Below are 20,855 nucleotides of genomic sequence, written 5' to 3'. Positions count from 1 at the left end.
AAAATTTTCGTCGGAGCAAATCGGAAAAAACATGCCTCTATGTAGAATTAAATTGGGGTGAATTTTTATTTAGGTGTTTTTGGTGTAAAGTTAAAATCTTCGGAGTTATAGAGCAATAATTGAAAAAAATACTATTTGTCGGCGCCATTTTGTTTATAAAAAAAGTAGCACTCTATCTGCGGAGTTTGCATACCTATATTAATAATATATAGGATCTTATAATTTGATTCCAGCAATAAAATTGCTGGTAAATAACCTTTCTTTGTACTTTACTAATTAGACCAGCGTATTATAACTATTTTTTTTTTCAGAATTTAAAGATTATGCAAAAAAAAGAAAAATTTATATTTTGTCGATAAAATCTTAAATAAGCATCTCATCTTTATAATCTTTATAAGTTTGATCAATGTATCATGATTATTTTGGTTATTATTGCGATCGTAAATTGTTAATTAACAATTGAATTGTTGCTAAAATATTCGTTTAATTTTCACAGGCTTCTGGAATTTCAATCTACGCCAAGAAATCTTTGATGTCACTAAGTTATTTAATTATTGATTAATAATTACTTACCTAAAACTTTATTTCAAAATTAGAGTTTTTGTTAGGAAAACACGCATTTTCCGAGGAAAATTTTCGACGGAGCAAATCGTGAAAAACATATCTCTATGCAGAATTTAATTGCGGTGAATTTTTATTTGGGTGTTTTTGTTGTAAAGTTAAAATCTTTGGAGTTATAGAGCAATAATTGAAAAAATACGATTTTTCGGCGCCATTTTGTTTATAAAAAAAGTAGCACACTATCTGCGGACTTAGCATACCTATATTATTAATATATAGGATCTTATAATTCGATTCCAACAATAAAATTGCTGGTAAATAACTTTTCCATGAATTTTGCTAATTAGCCCAGAGTATAACTGTGGATGAACATTTTAATGAAAAAGTGTGTGGTTGGTATGAAATATTTCACATTTATTAAGTAAATTATACTTACTTATAATGAATGCTTTCCATCGAGGATTGTAATATTCGTTAATTGTATATTTGTATAAAGTATAACTATTAATTCCTGATAGTAAACTAAGAATATAAAGTAACACCATTAGTAACATGGGTTTAAGCCATTTATGTTTTCCAAAAATGGAGTGCTTAGCTTCCATGTCAACATGATTTTGTATATTGGTGAAATTTTCGTAAATCTCATCTTGTACTTCGTTTAGTTCTAACTGCTTGTTTAGGGGTATACTTCTTGGATTTACAAAATGTTTTCTACGAGTCTCAAGTAATACGGTTATGGATAAAATGGTGGTAAGAAAGCCCAAAAATGAAGAGGTGTAATTGGTAAAAGAAAATTCTATGTTACCTCCAAAAATCTTTAAAATTTGTGATTGTATTAAAAATGCCCCTAAAGCAAATGCTGGCCAAAAAACAGCAATTAATCTACCTCGGGAACCTTCTGTAACCACTTCTCCTATATAAACAGGTAAAACTGAAAAAATTCCACCAATTGAGAAACCTGCTTGAAAATGTGCTACACAACCCACTACATATTCTGAAGTAATTTGAAAAATGATTGATGATATTACTATTGGTACGCAAATGGCAGTTATGGTGTACTTTCTGCCAATAATATCGGCTAAAATACTATATACCAGTGATCCAATTATACTTCCCACTTTCGCTGATATTACAAATATAGTAATTAAGGAATAATAATATTCTTCTTCACTTAAAAGCCGGGATAAACGTACGCCATAACTAACTTCAGACAGTCCAGCGAAAAGCATTAGCAGGCAGCCTGTAAATTAAACGAATAAAAAAATTATTATTGCTTCGCAGTAACTACAAGATAATATTCAAAATACCCATAACTTTTTAATATTGAACATACATCTAATTTTTGTTCGGCAAGAACAATCAATATATTTATAGAGATTATTCAATAATTGTTGAACAACGTGGAAGATGACACATTATATAGGGGAGTCAATAGAGTCTTTGAATACGGAAAAAATCAAACAAGATATAACTTTTTGTAATTTTATTAAGAAATATGTAAGTAATGAATAACATATCAAAAAGTTCTGCTCCAGAAGTGGGTACTTCATTTTTTATTAAACAAATGAACTGAGAATTTAGTTGTTTTTTTTTTAAATACCTACGAAAATATAAATATCAGAAAAAAAACTGACTTGACCATAGAAAAATTTAGAAAATTTTACACAAAAAACTTTACAGAAGTTAAATCTATAGCTTCTATAATTTTTTTATTTATAACGCTAAAGTCACCCTTATCACAAACATTGGCGCACTGAATAGTAACTTTCGGAGAAGTGCACGGTTGAGTTATTTTAATATAATTCTTTAAATAAGCGACAAAATTAAATTTTACCCCTTGAAATTGAAAGTAGAACAATCTTTATTATTTATAATAAAAAGAAATAAAATATATGGGCATAAGTACGGTGTGGGTGGAAACTGGAGACTTACATGAATTTTGTTTTAAAATTATAAAAATGTTTAACTAATACAATTTTACTTACCTATTATGTAACTCTCAAATGTGCACAACTTATTTTTCAAACATACTGCGAAATGATGCTTTATAAAAAAAATCTCAAAAGTTTAATCAAAATGCTAAGACGTCTCAAAAAATATAATTTTTGAATACTTCGTAGTTTTACAGAATTACCACTTTAATAGGTCTGAATCCCGCGTATGGAAAAAATGTTGATTAATAGCAAGCTGCAAATTTGTTTATAGCTTAAGGGTGTCTAGTCGGACAAACTTTGATATAATATGGGAACACTGGAACAAGGGTAAGTTTTAATTGTGGAACGGGTTAAAAATTTGGAACGGTCGGCCCACGAAAACGGCACATGTATTTCGTCATGTGTCATTTCGTCAAATTCATAATTTCTGTCATTTGACATATTCTACGTGTTCCACTCATTAAAACGCCCATTTGGTGATAAATAGCAGTCTGATTTTTGCATGAGAGTTTATTCTCTGTTCGGAGAGTTTAAGCCTATTCTGTCGGACAAAATACATGTGCCGTTTTCGTGGTATGACCGTGCCAAAGTTTTAACCTGTTCCACAATTAAAACTTCCCCTGTTCCAGTGTTCCCATATATCAAAGTTTGTCCGACTAGATATCCTTAAGCTATTAACAAATTTTCAGCTTGCTATTAATCAACTTTTTTGTCATACGCAAGATCCAGACCTATAAGGGTATTACTCAAGTTTGAACAGATATATTACAATTTTATATGTGTTTTTTAAAGCTTAAAAAGTAGTCTTTAAAATTCGCTAAATTATTTTACTTTAAACATGAAATAAACAACTTCTTTTTGAGAAAATTTAGGAAGATAAAAAATGTAATAAAAAACCTAAAAATATCAGATAAAAAAATGTTAGTACAAAGTTACCAAAACTGTTTTCTGTACAACTTACCTAAAATATATTTAATAACAAGCTTAAAAAATAATACAGTATTTCTGCGGAACTTGGAACGTATTGACAACTTTTTTATTATTAGTTTTACAAAAAAAAGTTATTCTTTAGAAAATGCCCTCCATCATATAGAATATAAGATGCAACCATCAGATATCAATTTTTTGTTAATTTTATACGAGGTATGTCAAAAAATATGAATTTCGCTCAAAAGTAAAGTACCTTTATATATAACAATATCGAAAATTGTTATAAAAAAATTGTTATAAAAAATTGTTTGGAATTAAAAAGTATGTTTGAATATTTAATTACATCCGTCTAATTGAAATATTGCGAACTATAAAGGTACTTGACTGTTAACAGAAATTCTTAAAAGTTTGATATATCTGATGCGTCTAGTCCGAATTGCGTTCCGTTTCTTGGGCCTTGTCGAATTGCGTCCCAAATATTTTGCTTACCTGGCCACCGATAACGTCTAGTCCGAATTGCGTTTCATTTCTTAATTAGCCAACTCAATTGCGGTCAGAGGATAGCTTCGTAAATATTAGGTAAGCAGGGGAATATAATAAACGTAATATCAACTAACAGTTTATTTTTATATAATATATTATATTAAAAAGCACCGAATTTATAACTAACACATTTAACGAAATTGTATCTTGAAATTTCACCCCTGTTATACTGGTTAATTTTCTGTCGAGAAAAATATATTTGCTGGAGGTAGCTTTACCTACATTTCTATAAATATTTTGTTTAACAGAATTTATTTTTATATAAGAATCGGTTTGAATGCGCTTTAATGTTTCAACAAACAAAAAAATATTAGGATGTGGAGACAAACAATAATTTTTAAATTTTGAATGAAATCCCTCACAAGAATTAGTTGTTCTATATATAAATGTGCTATTCTTTGCCCAAATTTGTGGAGGAAATATGGAGTCCTCTTCGATATATGTTTCAAATAGATAGTTTGCAAAAACGTCAACTCGATAATCATCTGGTTTTTCAGGCATAAAATCTTCCACAAAACAATCTCCAACTTGGCTCGGAGGAAGATACATTAGGCCAAAAATATGCTTCAGCCATTTACCTATATTTCTGAGTTCTCGTTCTTATACTCAGAACTCAACCTCACATTTTGTACTTTACGCCACCTGTAACAAGATAATAGAATAAATTCTTTATTTCAGAAAGTACTTGCATTCAAGAAAAAGTTTGAAACAGGTCAAATTTTATAAAAAAATACATCTTTAAAAAATAATGAGAATATTTAGGAGCCAATTTTTGACAGGGGTTATGACGACATCTTTTTTTATGTCAAAAATAAAAATTTTTGGAGTTATTTTACCTACAATTCTTGTTTTAAATTATATCAAATGCTGTTTTTTGTAAAAAAAAAATTGAAAAAATTACAGTGAAGTTTGAAATAAACATTTTGAAATGTTTAGTTTCACAGCAAAAAAATATGATGACGTCATAACTCAAGTTTTTCTTAACAATCTACTATTTGCCATTTACATTGCTATACGTGTTACTTACCAAGCTTGAGCAAGATGAAATCGACAACCAACAACATTTGCTTCCGGAAAAACTTCTCGCACGCTGGAGTGGATATCTAATTCGTAATCAATCACTATTTTCGTTAGATTTAAATTGCATCCCAAATCTTGACATTTTTTCTTTAATAATTCGAATAATGATTTGTAAGTGAAATTTTGCTTATTAGGTAACAGACAAAATGCAACCGGAACATAAGTGTCATTAATCAATGTATGTAATGTAAACATTTGAAAAAAAAAATGTGCAATAATCGAATGTTCCATCCATAAATAAAGTGGAAATTTTTATGTTACACATAAATGAAAGATTAGACAGACATGAAAAATTGTCGATTTCTTTGTGTAATAACTTTGCAGGTTGTTCCGCAATATCTTCTGTTGCTTTTCTTTTAAGAGAATTGGTAACTTTCTGGCGAATTAATACTTCTTCAGCAAGCTCATGATTGTGTTCACCACTAACTTTTGAAAACACATTATTTAATGTATATAGTTTTGCTTTACACTTTGTATTTGTACAATACCACACAGTTTCACCAAACTTTTTTAATTCACGAAACTTTCTTAATTTGAATTTTTGAAAAACTGTAATAAAGTGGTTTTCCCCGTTCACTTAACATCATTTCAAAATCCATTGCGCGGTGCGATTGTCTAAGTTCACTTTTGTTAGAAACGGAACGCAATTGACCATACAAAACACATTAGCGATATTACCTGAAAATCCCTCAAAATTTTGGACGCAATTCAGATACCATCATCTGATGGTTGCATCTTAGATTTTAGATCAGGTAGAGCATTTTATGAAGAATAACTTTTTTGATAATAAAATAGTAATCATAATTAATGTAATAAAACGATATTGGGTAATTTGGATTTTTTTTCAATTAGAAGGATGTAATTGCATATTAAAACATAGTTTTTAATTTCAAACAACTTTTCATAATAGCAATTTTTGATATTCTGAAATATAAAGGTACTTTATTTTTAACGAAATTCATATTTTTGACATACCTCGTATGAAATTGATAAAATTTGATATCTGATGGTTAAGTCTTAGATTTTAGACTATGCAGACCATTTTATGAAGAATAGCTTTTTTTCGTAAAATTGTTAATAAAAAAGTTTCTCATAATATGGCCCCTAGTTACGCAGACATACTGTATAAGAGCTTAAATTTTTTTTTAAATTGTAATGCCATATTATTCGGATTTAGCGTAATCAAAAACAAAATAGAAACATTTTGGATAAAAAGAAAACGATAGATTATACTAAGTAGAACCTTTTACTTGACATGTATATAAACTAACAAGAAGCTTTAGAAAACTATGAGTTTGTTTGAATTTTTCCTAAACAACGCATATATTTTGTTTTCTATTGACTCCTCTAATAATTATTATTCAAGTACTGACCGTCCTCTTTGATATAGTAGAACCTACTCTATGTGGAACTATGATGTCCTAACAAGCTTAAAAAAATGGGGTGTGGACGGAAAACTTGTAGCTTTTATTAAAAATTTTGTTTATGACAGAAATAGACCAGTAAGGATCTGTGAAAAAACGTGGCATTCGGATTTTTGCACATAAAGTTAGGTGACACCTTCAGTAATAATAATTGACTTATGCTCCTTCTCAAATATGCCCGGAACATTAATAAAAAAATAAAAATATTTAAAAATTTCGAAAAACGTCGATTTTTTTTCTGCTTTCTTTGCTTATAACTTTAAAACGATTCGTTTTGGAAAAAGGCATAGAGAAACAAAATAAAGATAATTGAATTTTGTATGATATACGACTGGTCAAAAATGTCTTAACGTATTACCTTTTCTGCAATATAGCAATAAATACAAAATAAGGGGGCAAAATATGCCTGTTGTTATTCAATATTTTAACCACTTTGGTGGCACTTAGAACCTTAGTAATTCGCTCAGGAAATTATTTGTAACATACTTAAATCCTGTACTAAATTTCGTTAAAATCTAACAGATTTTGCATAATAAATTTGCAATCTAAATGTTTTTAAAAAAGTTCAAATTTTTAAAATCTTTCTGAACAAAAAGTAGACCATTTAGAAGTTGGCTAATTTTTTTATTTTACATATAAAGAAGTGCTCTACCTATCTAATATACTTTACAAAATTAAAGTTGGATTATTTAAGGGGCCTCAGCAATGTCTTAAACTTATAAACAATTTTTCGGCTTATAAACAAATAGCTTTGTTTAATAATAAAAATAATAATTTTTAGCAATAATTAAAACCGGTATAATTTGACTTAAACTTTCAAATGCTGTCAGCAGAATTGCTATTTTATTTTTTAATCAAAAGTTATTCGCGTTCAAAAATTTCAATTATTCGATTTTTTTCGAAGTTCCACTGCGTTTATCTCGAAAACTATGCATCGTACGAAAAAACTTGTAAGAACATTTTTTTACTTATAATTACCCAAGAAATACAAAAAAAAATTTATTTTGCAAAAAATCGATGGTATGTAATTCTTCAAGTTCTTTGTTTATAACAATCTTATCGATATCCGGATCAACTGTTACCCAAAAAAATAATGTTCTACGGGTCAAAAAATACATAGAAATCTTGGGTAAGTCCATCTAAACAAAGGAGCGCGTAGCACCCCCTCCTGGCCACAGCATTAATTTGTATATAAGCCAAAAAATTATTTATAACTTTAAAACATTGCTGAGGCTGCTTAAATAATCCGATTTCAATTGTGTAAAGTGCATTAGACAGGTGGTATCTTCTTTATATTATGTAAAAAAATTGACAAATCTCTCTATGTTCTAGTTTTTGTTGTGCAAGATTTTTAAAAATTTTAATTTTTTAAAAAAAGTTTAGATTGCAAAATTATTATTCAAAATCTAGTAAGTCAATTTTAATGAAATTTGGTGTACGGTTTTAGCACATTACAAAAATTTTCTAAGCGAATTCGGAAGATTCCAAGTTTAACCTAAGTGATGGAAAATCATTGAATAATGACAGGCTTGTTTTGCCCCCTTATTTTATATTTATTGCTATTTTGCAGCAAGGGTGATAAATTAAGACATTGTTAACTAATCGCATCTGATAGAAAATTTAATTATCTTTGTTTTATTCCTATACGACTTTGTTCCAAAATGAATTGTTTTAAAGTTATAAACAAAAAAAATAGAAAAAAATCGATGTGATTCGAAATTTTTAAATATTTCAATTTTTTATTAATGTTCCGGGCATATTTGAGAAGGAGCATAAATCAATAATTATTATTAACGAAGTTATCACCTAACTTTACCCGCAAAAAATCTGAATGCCACCTCTCACATCCACCTAAAAACAGATCCTTACTGGTCTAAAATTTTATTAAACTTAAATATATTTTTTAAGTTCGCATAACCAAGATAACTAAACTCCCCAAGGATCAACACTTAGTGCAACACTTTTTTTGATTGCAATCAATTGTACCTAGAGAACATTAATACTCCTGTTCAAATTGGTTTATATGACCACTCTGCAAGAGTACATCTAATCATTAGAGAGAACAGGTCTTCGTTTTTATACAAAAAAAAAAACGAAAGCAATATGTTTTTTAAGAAAAACAAAGAGTTGGCCAAAATTGACACTGTATAATCGAAATTTGCAGTATGTAGAACAACATCGATTTTGGGAAATATTTTATATACAAAACTCACTTAGGAAACCAACATTCAACAACGTAAAAAATCTTGCATGCAAAATATGAACATTCTCAATGTATTAGCCAATCATAATTTGGGAACGCTTTAAAGAGACTAAAGAAAAGAATAAAAGATTTACCAACTATTATATACCTACATATATAGGCTTCAAAAACTTCTAAATTGGAAACGTTAGACGCAGCTTTCGTCGCCGAAACATTTAAACTTCAGTTCCAGCTACCCAAGAAGTACTCTATATATTTCGCCGAATTGTATGCCACATCTGAAGCCCTACAACATATACCTATCAAATTAGCCCAAATTGGAAGCAGTCATTTTTACATACTCTTTCTTCTTCTTGTTGTAGTGCCTATCCGTTTCGGATGTTGGCGACCATCATGGCAATCTGTACTTTGCACACGGCTGCTCTGAAAAGATTTGTAGTGGTTGTGTTAAACCGCGTACGTAGATTTTTCAGCCACGAAATCTTTCGCCTTCCTGGTCCTCGCTTTCCCTCTACTTTTCCCTGTAAGACCAGTTGCAGCAGTCCATATCTTTCACTGTTCCTCATGATGTGACCGAGGTATTCGATTTTGGCTGTTTTTATTTTGATTAACAGCTCTTTTTCTTTTTGCATTCTCAGCAAAACACCCTCATTAGTAATGTGGTCGGTATAAGATATCTTCAGGATTCGACGATAAAGCCACATCTCAAAAGCCTCAATTTTCTTCCAGGTGGCGTCTGTGAGAGTCCACGACTCAACTCCGTACAACAGTATAGGGAAGATATAACATCGTAGTAATCTGACTTTTATGGGTATCGACAAATCATGACATTTGAACAACATTTTTTGCCATTTTGCCATTTTTTGAAATGCAGATCTTGCTTTCTCTATCAGAGACTCTTTAAGAAACCACAAAATACTATGCCAAATTAAAATTGATCTAGAAGAACTTTACAATAAGATAAAACGGGTAGAATTTTTTTGTATTCCATCTCATGTAGGCATAATAGGTAATAAAACAGTTGATCGGGAAGCTAAAGAAGCCTGCTATATGAATAGAACAGATAATGAGCTCATTGAGATTCCTCATTCCGATATTCAACATAACGTCCAAGAATTTTGAGTGGGAATATGGCTCCAACGAGGAAAAAAACTTGACAACAAACTACAACGCATCAATTCAAATTTGTCACCAACAGGAATAATGCCACAAAACAACGACATAAAGTCATAAAATACCGCTTGAGAATAGGACATACCAGGTTAACCCACCAGCATCTAATGAAGAAAGAGCAATAAAAACATGCTATGTTTGCGATATTACCTGCTCTGACAATCGAACACATTTTTGTTAATTAATTGCCCACTCTATCACCTGGAACGACTTCAAAGTGTTTACCTACCAAATGATCTGAAAAGTGCTCTGAACTATTAGGGGAGTGCAATTAGAACGAAAATATGCATTGTTTCGGAAAAATTCAAACAAGCCTATATTTTTCTAAAACTTTTTTTGTTAGTTTATATAGATACATGTTAAAGTAAAAAGTTCTACTCGCAGATTTGGCCGCTAGTTGTTTATTAATTGTTTAAACAATAACAATTTATTGTATAAATAATTTTAAAAATATCATCGTTAAATTCATCATTTAATTTTGATCAAATATGTTTCTATTTTGTTTTTGATTATGATGAATCCGAATATGGCATTTCAGTTTGAAAATTCTTATACAGAAGCTCTTATACAGTGTGTCTGTGTCTGCGTAGCTAGGAACCACATGGAAAACTTTTTTATTATCAATTTTACGAAAAAAAAATTATTCTTAATAAAATGCTCTGAATAGTCAAAAATCTAAAACTCAACCATCAGATATCAAATTTTATCAATTTTATACAAGTTATGTCAAAAATATGAATTTCGTTAAAGAGTAAAGTACCTTTATATTCCAGCATATCAAAAAACACTATTATGAAAAGTTGTTTGAAATTAGAAACTATGTCTAAATATACAATTACATCATTCTAATCGAAAAATTTTTTTTCTCAAATTACGGATGCTCATCATCATTTTATTACAATTATGATAACTATTTTATTATCACTTTTACGAAAAAAGTTATTTTTCATAAAATGCTCTCCCTGGTCTAAAATCTAAGATACAATCATCAGACATCAAACTTTTTCAATTTTATACGAGGTGTGTAAAAAATATGAATTTTTCTTAAGAGTTAAGTGTCTTTATTATTCACAATATTTTAATTAGAAGGATGTAATTGAAAACTAAAACAAATTTTTTAATTCCAAACAACTTTTCTTAATAACAATTTTCTATATTGTGAAATATAATGGTACCTTACTCATGAGTGAAATTCATATTTTGTGACATACCACGTATAACATTAATTAAATTTGATATTTGATGATTGCATCTTAGATTATATACGATGCAGGGTATTTTATAAAGAATAACTTTTTTTCGTAAAACTGATAATAAAAAAGTTATCAATAGGTTCCAAGTTAGGCAGACATACTGTATAAGAGCTAAAAAAATTTTTTTGCTGAACATTTATTATAGTCCTGTCGCCAGGGGGGGTACAACGGCCTCGTTAATTCAGATGGACTTACCCAAGTTTTTTTTATGTATTTTGACCCGTAGAACCCGAATTTTTTGGGTAACAGTTGATCCGGATGTCGATAAGATTGTTATAGACCAAGAACTTGAGGAATCAAATAACAGCGATTTTTGGCAAAACAAAACAATATTTTGTATTTTTTGGGTCATTTTAAGCAAAAAATATTTCTACAAGTTTTTTAGTAGGATGCACAGTTTTCGAGATAAACGCGGTTGAACTTTCAAAAAATCGAAAAACTGCAATTTTTAAACCCGAATAACTTTTGATTAAAAAATAAAATAGCAATTCTGCTTAGCGCCTTTGAAAGTTCAAGTCAAATTATGTCGGTTTTGATTATTTGCATTGCTAAAAATTTATTGTGTTATTGTTAAACAAAGCTACAAACAACTAGTGCGTGAGTGATGTTTCTATGATTTCTCATTTAAAATCGAACGAGTAGGTAGAATAGGTACTAGTGCAATCAAGACTATTTCTACGTTACATGCGTTAAAACGCATGTAAAAGCACGGGAAACCCTACGTGTTTATAGCTTTGTTAAACAATAAAAAAATAAATTTTTACCAACGCAAATAATCAAAACCTATATAATTTGACTTAAACTTTCAAATGCGGTAAGCAGACTTGCTATTTTATTTTTTAATCAAAAGTTATTCGGGTTCAAAAATTGCAATTTTTCGATTTTTTTAAAGTTCAACCGCGTTTATCTCGAAAACTGTGCATCCTACGAAAAAACTTGTAGAAATATTTTTTACTTAAAATGGCCCAAAAAATACAAAATATTGTTTTGTTTTGCCAAAAATCGCTGTTATTTGATTCCTCAAGTTCTTGGTCTATAACAATCTTATCGACATCCGGATCAACTGTTACCCAAAAAATTCGTGTTCTACGGGTCAAAATACATAAAAAAAACTTGAGTAAGTCCATCTGAATTAACGAGGCCGTTGTACCCCCCCTGGCGACAGGACTATTACTGTTGAAGCTAATTATTAAATGTATTTTAGGTAAGTTTTACATAAAAAAGTTCTGATCACTTTGTACAAACATTTTTTAGCTGGTAATTTTCGGTTTTTGTATTACATTTTTGTTATCTTTCTTAATTTTCTTAAAAAGAAATAGTTTATTTCATTTCTAAAGTAAAATAATTTAGTGCATTTTAGAGATTACATCCTATGCTTTAAAAAAGCACTTATAAAACTGTAATAGATCTATTCAAACTTGAGTAATACCGACTTAAAGTGGTGGTAATTCTATAAAACTACGAAGATTTCAAAAATTACATTCTTTGAGACGTCATATCATTTGAATTAAATTTTTGAGATTTTTTTTTTTGAATAAAACATCATTTAGCAAGATGCTTGAAAGGTAAGTTGTGCAAAACTGAGAGTTTTATAAGAAAAACTGTATTAGTTACATATTTTTAAATCATTTTTAAATAAAATGCATGTAAGGCTCAATTTCCGCCCACACCGTAGTTACGCCCATACATTTTATTTCTGTCTATTATAACCATAAGATTTCTTAATTATTCTTCTTTCATGTTCAATTTGTAAAATTTTATTTGATCCATTAGTTAAAGAATTACATTAAAATTATTCAACCATGCACTTCGCCGTACGTTAGTTTACAGTGAGCCAATTAGTCCAGGGTAATAAGATTTTTTCCATGACACTCGAGCAGCGAGGGTACTGAAGCGTTTTTTCGACAGGTAATGCCTACAAGAGCAAATTGTAACTATTTCCTGCGTAGGATCTGGCGGCCATTTTTATTTATAAATAATTAAGTTTCAAAAACTGGCATTTTCCCTTTTTTTTTAAATCAATGGAAAACAGTGAAACTTATGGATTTTTTAGTACAAATTTCTTTGAGATTATGGAAAAAGTTTTAAAATGACGTATTACAAAGTTTGATATACTCATTTATTGTTAATATAATTGCAAAAAAAGGTGGGAATTGCAAAAAAAAATAATTTTGCAATATCTATTGTAAAAATTAGTGTGCAGCTTTGAAATTTTTGTCATGTAAGGGTTCTTTGGTGCTTAATATGTATGTGATAAAAATTTCAAAGCGATTCATTCAATTGTTTAAATTTTATTCAAATTGTTTATCCCAGAGAGCATTTTTTTTGCAATAATATACGTCAGAAAAAAATTGACTTTAGAACCATTCCACAATTGTCAAATGAAAGAGCATGAGCTATATTTTCAACTTGGTTTAAAAAAAGCGAATAAAAGATGCACTTATTAGTAATAAATAATTATGCAAAAGTATCGTAAATCTTTCCTTATAAACTTTTTATTTTGTTATATAAGAAATTGTATATATGTTACAGTTCAAGTTGATTCTCAGTTAGAGTTGACTCCAACTAGTTGGAGTCAACTCCAACTGAAACGAGCAGTAAAAGTTGATTTTAAAAATTTAAATCAACTTTTACTAGTTGGAGTTGACTCTTCCTGGATCGATTCAGTAAATGTTGATTATACGAGAATCTCAAGTGCATTTTTAATGAGTGTACGTTTCTTTGTTTTGACCGTTTCAACTACTTATTAGTAGTCTTTAACGTCGCCCCCGTTAGGTAAATTATTCTGATTCGATTTTTTGCACAAACTTACTCAAAGAAATACATCAAAATAACAATCCTTATAACAAATACACAGGGTGTCACGCGGTACAGCGGTCGAAAAATTGTTTAACCAATTTCAGTAAAGTCAGTCAGTAAAGCGACACTTTATCGAACGAGTCTGATATTACGAGCAGAGGAACAGACGCGTTTGATAAAGAGTATTGAGGTGGTGCGTACAAAATTGTATCGTCAATCATAAAAAACATTAACACTTACTTACAACTTTGAGGAAATTTTTTTAATTTTAGACGAAATAAAAAATTCGTATGACAGTAATGACAGCAATCACAGATGACTTTTGCATGATGGCCGGTTTTGATGTTTAATCGATAGTTTTATCAATATTGTATACCTACCTAATTACTAAATCTGTAAAGTTTTGATTTATTTTGTATGAATATAATTGCGAAACACTACAGAATTTTCCTTTTTGACATAAATTTTATCAATAATAAGATAAATTTTGTACAATATTTTTAATAATTAAAGTAAATAAATTTTAATTTCACTCAAATAAATAATCGATTGCTGCCATTGACCACTTACATTCAATCTCGGTTAATTTGATTAATTATCGCGGCAGGTAAAGTAACATTCTTCTTTCAATACAACAAAGTGTTACTTTACTGTCGAAAATGAGGGCAAATGAGTACAATAATGAATGATTTTAGTGACGTTTGGCGATTAACAAAGATTCTAAACAAATTCGCAAAAATACACACACCGGCAAAATTAGCCGAACACCTTAAAAATGGGACATGTTTGATGTCTCGAGTTTCCTAAACCACTGATCCGATTTGGATAGTTCTTTTAGTATGTTATAGCCTTATTATTTAAGAATATCGTTGTAATAATATTGTTGCTAGACAGGTAAATATCATTTTATACCGGGTGTACAAATCATGCTGTGTTTTTTTCTTAAAGTTTGGAACACCCTGTGGAATATTCTAGCACATGTAAAATATTAAAATTAACACTCGATTGTAGATTTAGGCTTTCTTAACATTTTTCTTTTTGATCCATTTACTTATGTGTGATAATAAAAAAGTTATGTGCGTTAACAACTATCCATGTTTTTCATCAATAAATCCTCATAGTACGGGAGGAGAGTATACTAAATTTACAGTTACTCGAGCTTTATGGGAACCTATTGGATTGTGAAGAGTATGTGCTAAAATCAGAAAAAGGTTAAGTTAAATTTTCCATAAAGTGGGGGACTTTTCATTTTTTAATTTAATTTTCCATTTGAAACAATCATTTTTCTCCGATTATAGCGCTATCTATCCATAATTAGAAAAAATGTGTCGAATAAAAGTTGCTTATTTCTACGTGAAGAATCCAAATCTGCAATAAAAATTGGGGGCTCCTTTTGGGATTTTAAATTAAATCCCCCACCCCACCTCTGTGCGGGTTCGTGACACCCCACGGAAGAGGGGAGGGGTAAATTAAAAATTTTAAATACGGACCCTGCGATTTTCGCGAAATGAACATCAGATCGTAAAACTGCAAAATACACCTATTCAATATTATTCAAAAATCTACCGAATGGCACCAAACACGATCCCGACGGAGGTGGGCTAGGGGGTAACCTTTAAGATTTTAAGGACATCTGTACAAACTGCAAATTTAGCATACTTTCCTCCCCTACTATGAGGATTTATTGATAAAAAACATGGCTAGTTGTTAAAGCACATAACTTTTTTATTTTCCAACATAAGCAAATGAATCAAAAAAGAAAATGTTAAGAAAGCCTACAATCGAGTTTTAAGTTTAAAATATTATACAGAGAGAGTCTGTAAAGTGGAATAAATTCAATATCTCAAATACTAATTGTTTTTTTGGAAAATGCTCAGACCCGTCGATTAGTATTTCAAATTGTCCTTTTTGACATTCAATAATAATGTATACAGGGTGTCCCAATTTAGAGATATGACGTCATCGTCGATTTTCTTAAATGGCAACACTGTCATTTTGATAGCTAATTTGATAGGGTTTGTAAAGTTATACATAACTGCAAAATATCAAATTTTTATTCTCTACCATTTACAAGATAATAGAAAATAACAAAGTTATATCTGTAATTTGGAATATATTCAATAATTAAAATACTAACTGTTTTTTTGAAAAATGCTCAGACCCGTCGATTAGTATATCAAATTGTCCTTTTTGACATATAATAATAATGTATACAGGGTGTCCCAATTTAGAGATATGACGTCATCGTTGATTTTCTTAAATGGCAACACTGTCATTTTGATAGCTATTTTGATAGGGTGTGTAAAGTTATACACAACTGCAAAATTTCAAATTTGTATTCTCTACCATTTAGATGATAATAAAAAATAACAAAGTTATGAAAAAGAAGTAATCAACTAATAATTGAATTTAATTATTTCAATAAATTAAGCAAAAACTCATAATGTTGCCCTCAATTATTGTCAAATTGTCAATGGGCAACGTTATGAGCATTTGCTTAATTGAAATAAATAAATTCAATTATTATTTGATTACTTCTTGTTCTTCATAACTTTGTTATTTTTTATTATCTTGTAAATGGTAGGGAATAAAATTTTGAAATTTTTCAGATGTGTATAACTTTACACACGCTATCAAAATAGCTATCAAAATGATAGTGTTGCCATTTAAGAAAATCAACGATGACGTCATATCTCTAAATTGGGACACCCTGTATACATTATTATTATATGTCAAAAATGACAATTTGATATACTAATCGACGGGTCTGAGCATTTTTCAAAAAAACAGTTAGTATTTTAATTATTGAATATATTCCAAATTACAGATATCTTTGTTATTTTCTATTATCTTGTAAATGGTAGAGAATAAAAATTTGATATTTTGCAGTCATGTATAACTTTACAAACCCTATCAAATTAGCTATCAAAATGACAGTGTTGTCATTTAAGAAAATCGACGATGACGTCATATCTCTAAATTGGGACACCCTGTATACATTTTTATTGAATGTCAAAAAGGACAATTTGAAATACTAATCGACGGGTCTGAGCATTTTCCAAAAAAACAATTAGTATTTGAGATATTGAATTTATTCCACTTTACAGACTCTCTCTGTATATACTAGAATATTCCACAGGGTGTTCCGAACTTTAAGAAAAAAAGACAGTATGATTGTAACGCCCGGTATAAAATGACATGTACCTGTCTAGCAACAATATTATTACACCGATATTCTTAACTAATAAGGCTATAACTTACTAAAAGAATCACTTAAATCGGACAACAGGTTTAGGAAATTCGAGACATCAAACATGTCCCATTTTTAAGGTGTTCGGCTAATTTTGCCGGTGTGCGCAATTTTTTCAATTCGTACAAATTTTTTTTAGATCCGTTGGAACTTTTTCTCTCTAAAATTGACAGTTGTCGAGTTATTAGCTATTTAAAATTTGAAAAACGCCAAAATAACCATTTTCGAGGTTAAATAACTCGGTTAAAGATAATTATTGTGAAAGTCGAGCGAGCGGCCGTGGAGTAACGGCATAATCGCTGGCCTCATACGCCAGTGCACGTGGGTTCGAGCCCTGCTAAAGACAAACCATTTTCATTTCCAATAATGACACGAGCCGTCTCACCGTGCCTCGGAAATCACGTTAAGCCGTCGGTCCCCCTGGGCTAGTGTACATCGACACTAGTTACTTGAAACAGGGTTAAAGATGTAATTGGCGCCGGAACTGTCTGAAAGGCAAAAATGACATACGATATTATATATTATGAAAGTCAGAAACTAAAAAAAATCAAAGATTAAAGCTACCTCTATAAGATCCTGAAGAAATTTTTGTCATTATTTCATTAATAAGATATTATTTTTAATTATCAACAATGAGCACTAACCGTGTATTGAGGGCGGCCGTCAATGTGAGTGCGAGTGAGATTTGCCATTGGACGGCTGGAATGGTACATCTCTTTAGCACTCACCATTGACGGCCGCCTAATACGCACTTAGCGCTCATTGTTAATAATTAAAGATAAAGCTTAGTAATAAAATAGTGACAAAAATTTCTGCTGGATCTTGTAGAGGGGGCTATAAACTTTGATTTGGTCACTTTCTGACTTTCATAATAATGAATTTTAACCGAGTTATTAAGCCTTGAAAATGGCTATTTTCGCATTTTTCAAATTTTAAATCGCGTATAACTCGACAACAATCAATTTTAGAGAAAAATCACAAAATACCTTTTTTTCCTCAGAATAAACCAAATGATCTAAAAAAAAAATGTTCGAAGTGAAAAAATTATTTTTGTGAATTTGTCTAAAAAGAATTGTTTAAACAATTTATCGATCAAGGTACTGCCTGGCACCCAATAGATTTGTTATAAGGACCTCTTTTTGAATAAGTTTGTGCAAAAAATTCGAATCGGAGTAATTTACCTAACGGGGGCGACGATACAGCCTAGACTAATTTGAACATATTCAGTAACATTTAATTTCTAGAATCGGCTGTTTGTGTGAATCAGAATCTACTTTTACTAAATGGCATTGGGAAGAGTATACTTTTCCTAGTTGGAGTCTACTTTTACTAGTAAATGTTGAATATAAATCTTCATTTTATATTTATAATCAACTTTTACTGAAACCAGCCGTTAAAGTTGACTCCAACTAGTTGGAGTTGACTCCAACTGGATAATCAACTTGAACTGTAACATATATATTTAATACAATTTTTATCAATTATGATATAAATCACATTACTTGGTAGTTGTGCACTTAAAACAGGGTAAAAAAGTTAAATTTTTTGGAAAAAGTTATTCAAAAAGTTTATAAGGAAATATTTACGATACTTTTGCATAATTATTTGTTACTAATAAATGCATTTTTTATTCGCTTTTTTTAAACCAAGTTGAAAATATAGCTCATGCTCTTCCATTCGACACCTGTGGAATGGTTCTAACGTCATTTTTTTCTGACTTATGTTATTGCAAAAAAAATGCTCTCTGAGATAAAAAATTCGAATAAAATTTAAACAACTGAATGAATCGTTTTAAAATTTTTATCACATATTAAGAACCAAAGAACTCTCATTTGACAAAAATTTCAAACCTTTACACTAATTTTTACAACAGTTATTGCGAAAATATTTTTTTTCCAATTCCGACCTTTTTTCGCAATAAAGGATTATATCAAACTTTGTAATATGTCATTTTAAGGTTTTTTCCATAATCTCAGTTGTACAAAAAAAATCATAAGTTTCACTGTTTTCCATTGATTTGAAAAAAAAGGGAGAAATGCCATTTTTTGACAGTTAATTGTTTATAAATAAAAATGGCCACCAGATCTTACGCAGGAAATAGTTACAATTTGTTCCTATAGGTATAACTTGTAGAAAAAACGCTTCAGTACCCTGGCTGCTAAAGTGTCACGAACAGGGTATATTTTTGTCTTATTACCCTGGCCTAAATGTTTGTGAGAAGGGTGCCTTTAGCGTTATAATTAAAAAATTATAGTAGATAGAGATGTAATTTTAGAAAATTCTTTATGTAAGGTTTTTATTGTAAAATTTTCTGAATTATTCAGAAAGTCTTCTTTTGTAAATAGTTATAAGCTAACATCTGATTTTATGTCTCCTCCGCCAATAACCTTTCATAGGCGAGCGGCACACCCCTAATAAGTTGAGGCTTAGAAATCGAAAAAGCGACCATGGTAGACAAAAATTTGAAATTTAGCTTTTTAACCAAGTTTATGTTAGAATATAGAGTACAAAGAACAATTTTTTAATAAAAAAATGGTGCAACGTTTAATTTTAACACGGCACCTGCCACCTGGCTTTGCAAGTCGTCAACTGCCGCGTGGGGTGCTCACAGCACCCCTTAAAAATTTTCTGAATTTTTCAGAAAGTCTTCTTTTGTAAATAGTTATAAGCTAACATCTGATTGTATGTCTCCGCCAATAACCTTTCATAGGCGAGCGGCACACCCCTAATAAGTTGAGGCTTAGAAATCCAAAAAGCGACCATGGTAGACAAAAATTTGAAATTTAACTTTTTAACCAAGTTTATTTTAGAATATAGAGTACAAAGAACAATTTTTTTAATAAAAAAATGGTGCAACGTTTAATTTTAAGGAAAACGTGATTTCATTTTTTGTTTATTTTTAGAATAAAATTGCGATTTTGACAATTATCCGCCACAAAAACTTCAAAATAAACCTCATGTTCGTTTTCAGCACTATCAAAAAGATAAATTATAACAAAAATTAACCATTCACCACACCGTGGTCAGTATCTCGAGAAATAAGCGTTTTTTTGGGGGAGTGCCACTCATCTATAAAGTCACATAACATTTTTCCTGTTGCATATTTTGACTCAGAATTTTCCAGAAAACTGTTTTATAACATATATGTTTTAATGTTGTGCTGGTTATAATTGTAGACTAAAAAGTTTATCACCCAACTTTTTTAAGTAAACATGAAACTAACGAAATCTGACGACAAAATGTTTAACAATTAACATCTCTTTTAATTTGTCTAAACATCTTGGACACATCCAATTGTTATCTAAATGCTTCAAAGATGATACAGTAAAATTTTTGAGAGGAACTATTTACAACAACTAAAGATATCTACAATGAGTTAAATTTGAAAAATCATCTGAATTGATTTTTCGCATTTTTGCATAAAATTTTATTTTTGAACATGTTCCACCAATTTTAGATAAAAATAAAATTCATATTCGGCGACCTTGTAAACATAAAGAATGACCAAAATTGGTCATTCATCTAAAAGTTGATTTTCGTGGTCGGTATAACGTAATTTTAGGGGTTGCTGCCGTTTACCTATCATGGTTGACGCAGTTTACTTAATTAATAAAAACAATATATCTTTGAACCTAGCCTTGTTGAAGTAAGAGTATATATAATATCCATCGATAAACATCCAAATCCAAGCTATACTTCATGCGA

General features: G+C 30.0%; 1 protein-coding gene across 1 annotated transcript in view; it reads right to left on the bottom strand.

Annotated features, from left to right (window-relative positions):
- Positions 1–20,855, bottom strand: part of LOC126885984 (uncharacterized) — a 44,864-nt gene that overhangs the window by 23,513 nt on the left and 496 nt on the right. The window contains exon 2 of the mRNA XM_050652822.1: positions 998–1,801. Coding sequence (XP_050508779.1) covers positions 998–1,801 — 804 coding nt within the window. The remainder of the gene's footprint in view (positions 1–997; positions 1,802–20,855) is intronic.

This window comes from Diabrotica virgifera, chromosome 6, assembly GCF_917563875.1.
Source record: "Diabrotica virgifera virgifera chromosome 6, PGI_DIABVI_V3a".
Classification (NCBI taxonomy): domain Eukaryota; kingdom Metazoa; phylum Arthropoda; class Insecta; order Coleoptera; family Chrysomelidae; genus Diabrotica; species Diabrotica virgifera.
The sequence above is the reverse complement of the archived record's forward strand: the minus strand, read 5'-3'. Positions and strand labels throughout refer to the sequence as shown.